Source organism: Panthera pardus, unplaced genomic scaffold, assembly GCF_024362965.1.
Source record: "Panthera pardus isolate Hobbes unplaced genomic scaffold, ASM2436296v1 HiC_scaffold_27, whole genome shotgun sequence".
In the NCBI taxonomy this organism is placed as follows: Eukaryota; Metazoa; Chordata; class Mammalia; order Carnivora; family Felidae; genus Panthera; species Panthera pardus.
This window is the reverse complement of record NW_026526843.1, coordinates 112,479,251-112,487,373: the sequence shown is the minus strand read 5'-3', so window position 1 is coordinate 112,487,373 and position 8,123 is coordinate 112,479,251. Positions and strand designations below refer to the sequence as shown.

General features: G+C 51.6%; 1 protein-coding gene across 1 annotated transcript; it reads left to right on the top strand.

The window, feature by feature from the left end:
* Nucleotides 1-250: 250 nt before the first annotated feature.
* MAGEB17 (MAGE family member B17) lies at nucleotides 251-1,732 on the top strand. Its single transcript, XM_019417985.2, has one exon. The coding sequence runs from the start codon at nucleotides 306-308 to the stop codon at nucleotides 1,311-1,313; it is 1,008 nt and encodes a 335-aa protein (XP_019273530.1). The 5' UTR covers nucleotides 251-305; the 3' UTR covers nucleotides 1,314-1,732.
* The last annotated feature ends 6,391 nt before the right edge of the window (nucleotides 1,733-8,123 follow it).

Genomic DNA, 8,123 nt, shown 5'->3' with positions numbered 1-8,123 from the left:
GGGAGCTGTATCAGACAGGAGCAGAGAAGCGAGGGTCTTGGATGCAGGCAGGACTAGCAGGCTGTGGCCTACGGCAGTTCTGACTTCCTCCAGCAGGTCCTCAGGGGACAGATTGAGAGAACAGAAGCCCTGCGGAGTCCTACAGCAGCGCCCTCAAGGACACCAATGGTGGGGGGGGGGGGCATTCTTAAAGCCACAATGACATCTCCCTGCTGAAGGGACTCACACCCTTTTATCCTCGTCCTCCAGGTGCCCACAGCACGGGCCTTCCAGTGACACTCGGCCCGCCATTCCCAGGCACGGTCATGCCTCGAGGTCAGAAGAGTAAGCTCCGTGCCCGTGAGAAACGCCAAAAGGCCCAAAGTGAGAGCCAGGGTCTCGCGGGAGCTCAGGCCACTGCAGCAGTGGTAGAGTCTCCCTCCTCCCCCTTGCCTGTTTCTGAGGGTGCTCCCCCGCGCCCCCCTGCAGCAGGTTCTCCCCAGAAGTCTCCCAGGGCCCGGTCCGCCAGCGGCCCTGCTGCAGCCATTTCGGGCTCCAGTTCTGATGAAGGTGCCAAGAGCCAAGGGGAGGAAAGCCCAGGTTTGTCCCACGCCCCGCCTTCCTCTGAAAGCGCTCTCAGAGATCATCTGAGCAAAGAGGCAGGCCTGTTGGTGCAATTTCTGCTGCACAAGTATAAAGTGAGAGAACCCATTACAAAGGCAGAAATGCTGCAGATTATCAGCGAAGAGCACCAGGAGCAATTCCCCGAGATCCTCCGGAAGACCACTGAGCGCATGGAGCTGGTCTTTGGCCTTGACCTGAAGGAGGCTGACCCCAGCGGTCAGTCTTATGCCTTTGTTAGGAAAGGGGATCTTCCCGTCGAAGGGCGTCTGAGCGATGGCGTGGGCTTTCCCAAGAATGGGCTCCTGATGCCCCTCCTGAGTGTGATCTTCATGAATGGCAACCGTGCCACCGAGGAGGAGATGTGGGAATTCCTGAATGTGTTGGGGGTCTATGCTGGGAGGAGGCACCCGCTCTTTGGGGAGCCCAGGAAGCTCATCACCAGAGATCTGGTGCAGGAAAAGTACCTAGAGTACCGCCAGGTGCCCGACAGTGATCCTCCTCGCTATGAGTTCCTGTGGGGTCCGAGGGCCCACGCTGAAACCAGCAAGATGAAGGTCCTAGAGTTTTTGGCCAAAGCCAGCGATACCGTCCCCAGTGCCTTCCAGGCCCATTATGAGGAGGCTCTGCGAGATGAGGAAGAGAGAGCCCAGGCCAGAGCTGCGGCCACAGCTGCCGCCGGGGCGTCGTCCAGCAGCACTTCTCAGCCCTAGTGAAGTCCAAGACAGGGCCTTCACTTTGTAGTCGGGAAGTGCTGTCAACCTTAAAGCAGTGGGGAGTCAGGTGGAGCTGGAGACAGCAGAGTATAGTTCTTCTTTGTGTTCCTGTTGTTTAGAAATAGCATACAGATTTACCTCTTTGTTTCTTAGCTTTCCAGTGTGTTGTTTTTTAAAAAGTTGATGTAAGTTCAGAATGTATGTTTATGAATGACGTGGCTCGCATATGTATTGCTGGTCACCACGTTTGAGAGTAACGGTTTTGTATTTTGTAAGACAAATTGAAAACCCTTGCATCTTCTATTTTGATCCAGTACAAGAAACACATAGCACTGGAATAGGGAATTTCAGTAAAATGGAAGAGAACCCCACAGTGAAACAGTTGAGGCAACAAGATAGTGAAATAAATAAAAAGTGGTTAATTCTTGGTTTTTCTTATTTCTTTCACTCTTTTGGTAAAATTAAAAGGTATATACCTGGATTTGCTTAGCTTTTCAAGAATGTGGGAGAAATCAAACTGTCGTAAATTAGAATTCTTGCTCACTATCCCTTTTGTTCACCAAGCATGAATGGAGCACCTGCTCTTTGGAAGGCTTCCTGTGAGTTCTAGGATGTGTGCGCCAGGACCAAACCCTGCCAATGACATTTCAGAGTCGAAGAGAAGCTATCACATAAGGAACATGGTGAGATACATCCCTAATCCTGAAGGGCAGTGAACAGAAGGGAGAACAAGGGAGGAGATTCTACGTGGAAGCAGTCCGGGATACATACCCTGAGCCAAGGCAGGTTGGGAGCCTGGGAAGCTGCCGGTCCCTTTGTGGGAGGGAATGTTAAGTTTGGCTGCATGGAGGGTTAGCTGAAGCTGTTGAAATGGTGAGCGGGGACCAGAACCCCAGATGGTGGGTCTCTCAACGGGCAGACTAGGTCGGCCATGGAAAATGGCTCCTAACAGTTCCTGAGGGATGTGGGGAACTAGAGACAAGTGCCCGCCCACCTGGGACGGGTGGAAGGACTGCTGTGCTGTTCCTGAGCAGGTGCACTAACCAGGTGTTTTGTGCACTCAGTGTCCAGAGAGTTTCTTAGAATAAGGGTGATTGTGGGGGGCATCTGGGTGGCTCAGTCAGTTAAGCATCCAAGTTCGGCTCAGGTCGTGATCTCACAGTTCGTGGGTTCGAGGCCCACATTGGGATCTGTGCTGATGGCTCAGAGCCTGGAGCCTGCTTCAGTTTCTGTGTCTCCCTCTCTCTCTGCCCCTCCCCAGCTCTCTCTCTCAAAAATGAATAAACATTTCTTAAAAATTAAAAAAAAAAAAAAAGAATAAGGGTGATTGTCAGCCACTTTGCCCTGGCTGGGGTGGGGGGAGGGGGTGGGCGTCAATCACTCCATTAAAAAGAAACCTAAATTAGGCATTCTTCTGTGTAATATGGAATATTCCAAATGAGGTCTAGATTTTTAGTGGTGGTGAAATGAGTAAAAACAGAGATGGATCAGGGCACTTGGGCGGCTCAGTCGCTCAAGGGCCCGAACCTTGATTTCGACTCAGGTCATGATTCCAGGGTTGTGGGATTGAGTCCCTCCGTGGCACCTACTTAGGATTCTCTTTCTCTCCCTCTGTCCTTCCCCTGCTCACCCTCCCTCTCTGTCTCTCTAAATAAAAAAAATAGAGATGGATTAAACGCAAGCACAGTTGAGAGGGTAGCAAGTCCCTGCCGTTTGCACACCTGTAGTAGCTTCATGGCGTATCCAACTGGGAAGTCCACTACGTGCCCACATCAAATGACTGAGCATTTTATGGAGAAATATTAGTTTTACTTAGTAAGTAGAATTTGGCTGATTTGGGTTTTTTGAGTTTTTTTCTAGAATATTGCGTATTCTTTGACTTCCTCCTCAATTAAAAAAAAAAAAAAAAAAAATCCCAGCGTGGTATGTGATATTGTCTGGGTCAAAATAATCATGGGAACAATTGCCCTTCAAAAAACTCTCAGTACTTGTCAGGCTCTGAGCTGGATTTGCCACATATGTTCTGTACATCCATCAGTCTTGGGAGGCGGGGCTTCTCAAACTTCCTCCGCAGATGAAGAACCCGGGGTTCAGAGAGTACGCTAACGTGAGTGAGGTCACGCTGCTGCTAGGTTGCAGGGCCAGTGTGGATCCATGGCCTGAATTCATCTAGAGCCCACGCTATGCTGCGCCTCTCAGCCAGACTCGGATATTGTGTGTCATGATTCACGTTTCCTTTCACTACCCTGAGATATGTCTCAGGCGAGAAAAAGAGGGCTCTGTGCACAAGCTACTGGTGTGGAATACACAGCTAGAACAATAAACTATCAAGTGGTGCGAATAAAGAAAAAGACATTTGGCGACAATATGATCATCTACATAGGCAACGCCAGATGACCTCAAAAGATAGGGGCTCACAAAATCATCTCCATCCCTGCCTCATAGAAAGTCAGTGTGTTAGAACCAAAGTCACAGAAGAGGCTAAGTCCAGTTGATGAAGAGAAGGAATAAATCAGCCGGCTTTTTCTCTGACAGCCCTACAGCTGCCCCGTGTCCCGCCGCCCCTGCCACACCGATTTCATCTGCAAGCTTCATCTCGAGTTTGCAGGGGCGTAGCATTTCCTAGGAAGGTTTTAAATTTTTTTTTTAAGTTTATTCGTTTTTGAGAGAGAGAGAGAGACAGAGCGTAAGCGGGGGAGGAGCAGAGAGTGAGGGAGACACGGAATCCGAAGCGGGCTCCAGGCTCTGAGCTGTGAGCTCACGAACCGAGAGATCATGCCCTGAGCTGAAGTCAGATGCCTAACCTACTGAGCCACCCAGGCGTCCCTAGGAAGCCTTTAATCCAGGGACAGGAGCCAAGATGTGGAACGCTCTGTAGGAGAATGGGAGATCAACACCCCAGGATATAGGTGGTCTCACACAGACTAACCTGTGGCTGCCCTCAGACCTATAGGCTTGTCAGGAACATTAGAGACTTGGTCTACGGAGGGTGACCTCAGGTCAGTAGAGGGAGTAGTGTGAACCGCTGATAGACATCAAGGGTGGGGGGTGGGGACCTAGAAGGAAGAATGAGGAAAGGACTCAACCAGAACAGTGGGATCATGTGAAGTTGTGCCCAGCTGTCAGCTCTTGGGGGCCCAGAACAGTTGTGGCTGGATTTGGCTCACCCTGACTTCCAACTCAGTAGTGCCAGGAAGGTGAGATCTGAGGGGAGCAGCCCAGGTCAGCTGACGGTGGCATCCCAAGAACGGGCCAGACACCACAGTGCTTGGTGTCAAGGTGAGGGCAGTGGAGGGGTGAGGGCAACACCCACCTGAGAACATAAGAGGCCCCCCAAATCTCCCCTGCTCCTGCCCGAGCTGGTAACCCTGGGAGGCCTAGAGGAGACTTGTTAGATTGGGGAACCCCCCCCCCCCCGCCTTTTCTGCCTGCATGGTAGCAGGAAGAGAAGAGTCTAGTGGGGGTGGCCCCAGTTCTGCAGAGATGGGAGACTCAAGAACTAATGAATCAAGGTTAGGACTCAGTGATATGAGGGGACTCTCCTCAGCACAGAGGTTCCCACATGTTCTTATCTTGGGGTGCACAGTGCAGAGCCCTTCAGTTTTGCCTGGGGAGTCACAGGGACGGGAGGACCTCGGTGTAACGGGTGGCTCCAGTGTCACAGAGGTAGGAGTTTTGGCTCTAATTGGTGTCCAGGTGAGAACCCTGAGTAGTAATGAGAAGAACCCTCCCCAAACCATGGGGCTTCCCAGAGCCCCAGCCCTGCTCTTGGCATTGGGAGGCCGGACGCAGGGGTAAGCAGACTTTAGCCCCATGTCCTAGGCACTCAAGGAGGTGAGGACTTGCGTGTGAGGCCGATAGACCCAGATCAGTAGGTGCAGGAGTCCCAGGCTGTGATGCATGTCACTGGGGTCCCAAACAGCCCTTTAGCTGCTGTCAGCCCTCAGAGGTGCCGTACAGCTCTGGCCAGATGCAGCTCACCCTGACTTTCCCCTCGGGGAATCCAGAAGGTGAGGGTATTGGTCTGAGGGGCACAGACTCAGAAAAGCAGAGGATGAACTTCCAGGACCTTGTCAGGTTTCCAGGCAGGGTCCCTGAATGTGGACTGAGGAACACATTCTGTCCATAACCAAGGGGCCTAGCCAGTGATCCACGCTGCCCGTCCCTCCCCTCCCCCCCAGCGCTCTCTCCGTACTGGGAGGGTGGACAGAGCTGTGGGCTGACTTCTGCCTGGAAGGTCTCAGGAAAGGAAGGGCCCTGGTCTAATGAGATGGTCCCAATTCTGCTGAGACAGGAGACTGAGACTGGGTCCTAACTGGAATCCAGGTGAGGAACCCAGCTACCAACCAGAGGACCTCTCTCACAACAGGGAGGCCACCCAGAGCTCCCCTGGGAGTCCTGGGAGCCCCAGGCAGGGGTGGTTCAGTGGCCGCCCTGAACTCTCCCTCTAGGGTGGCAAGGGGTAAGGGCTTTGTTCAGAGGCTGGTGGGCTCATGTCAGCAGAGAGACTTCCAGTGAGCCCAGGCCAGAGAAGGCTCTCGCTGAGCTGTCAGCCCCAGCTGCCCCCTGGCAGGGATGGTGGCTGAGGTGTCCCTTCACCTCCTCCTAGGGATCCCAGGGAGGGGAGGCCCAGGTTTTAGGCGTCAACTTCAGCAGAGCAGAAGGGAGGGGCTCAGGCCCTGCCAACAGTTGATATGATGGTGCTGACTGTACACTGAGAGGATCCTCACTACCAGCCCCTGCTGTCACCCCAGGCAAGGCCGGCAGGCTGTGGCTTAAGGTGAGTTTGTAAGGGTTAAGTTGTAGTGTAGGGCTAACGCTTAGCTTGAAAAATAACAACTTTGTTTTGACACTGAAGGTCAAAAGATAACAGCCTTGCTTTTACTCTTGTAAATCATACTTCATACTCTTGTGAATCAGGCTTTACCAATGAAGGAAACAAAAGCTCAAAAAAAGAACATCAGAGACAAGGTCAAGGAGATCCACTGGCTGCAACTTAGCGGCAGAAAGTCTAAAATAATCACCTCATTCGATAACTGTTTCTGACTCATCTGGCAACTGTTTCTAACTCATCTGGGAACTGTTTCTCTGTTCTGTTCCCAGATAATGATAAAACGATGTGATCGGCTTTAAAAACTCTGTACCCCGGCTGTTCGGAGCCACACTCTTATCGGGAGTGTTGGTCCCGATCGGTCGGCCTTGCCTCTCATTGTAATAAACTTTGTTGCGACTGTCACTGGTGCCCGTAGCATTCTGTTTCAGGAGTCGTGTGGCTGCAACAAGTTCTAACTTCCCCAGGGAACCTCGAGGGACAGGCTGAGCAGGAGAACCAGGAAGACTGTCGGGTCCGACAGCAGTGCCCTGGTGAAGGGGCTCACAGCCTCTCGCCCTTCTCCAGGAGCCACGCAATGCGCCCTCCCGACACACTCCTTTCTGCTGTTCTTAGCCACAGTCACCATGTCTCGAGGTCACAAGAATAAGTGCTACGCCCATGGGAAAAGCCACCAGGCCTGAGATGAGTCCCAGAGTCTCAGGGGTGCTCACGCTACTACGACAGTGGAAGGACAGTCCGTGTCCTCTCCCTCTTGTGGGCACATTCCCCGGGGAGAAGGGCAACGTCAGGTCAGATAACATTCTCCATGAGCCTCACAGAGCTCCAACCCACCACTGATTTCTGTGGCTGTTTTACGCACAGAATCTTATGAAGGTGCTAAGAGCAAAACTGAGGAAAGCACGAGTTCCTGCCAGGAAAATGTAAATTTTTGTTAATGTTTAAATGGGGGAGGGGCAGAGGGAGAGGAAGAGAGAGAGAATCCCAAGCAGGCTCCTGCTGTCAGTGCAGAGCCCAACACAGGGCTCCATCTCACGACTGTGAGATCATGACCTGAGCCGAAATCAAGAGTCGGACGCTTAACCGACTGAGCCACCCAGGTGCCCCTAATGTGAATTGAAAAAAAAAAAAAAAAAAATATATATATATATATATATATATATATATATATATATATATATATATAATTTATTTTTGAGAGACAGACAGAGCTTGAGCAGGGGAGGGGCAGAGAAAGAGGGAAACACAGAACTCAAAGCAGGCTCCAGGCTCACAGAGCCCAATGCGGGGCTTGAACTCACAAGCTGTGAGATCATGACCTGAGCCAAAGTCGGATGCTTAACCGACCGGGCCACCCAGGCACCCCAATATATTTGTATCATTGTTCACTAGAGAGGAGTCCCCTAAGTCAGCTATATGGGACCAGGAAAACCAAACACAGTATGAAATGGCTTTTCTTTTCCAATGAGATACCCATCGTACCACTCCTTAAATCAATCAAATATGCACACAAAAAAGTGGCAAAGGTAAGTGGGCTTGGTCAACATCCCCGCAAATAGTCAAGAATGGGCAAAATGAAAACTGAGAAACAAGAATGTGAGGAGAACGGGGCAGGAAGTGTTGGCCTCAAACTAAGCTCTGAGAAGAACTCATAGAACGGTGAGGCTCTGAGCAAGCACTTGAAGGATGGGCAGATGTGCAGTCTGGAGGTGGGGAGGACTGAGAAGGACCTCTAGGGTACAAGGAGTCTCTCGCCACACATCCCCACCGAACCCTTTATTCAATTCTCCGTGCAATTATTGGGGAGCCAGGGGGTTCCAGGCTGCCCAAGAGGAGAGCTAGCCTTGGCTTTGTGCACAGACAATGGACAGGTGAACAAGACAGTCCCCCTTTCTCGTGGGCCAACAGACTAGGGATAAAAGCTTTTAGTATGCTTTGACGTTTAGATTCTCCGAAGTGTGAGAACCCTCGGTCAC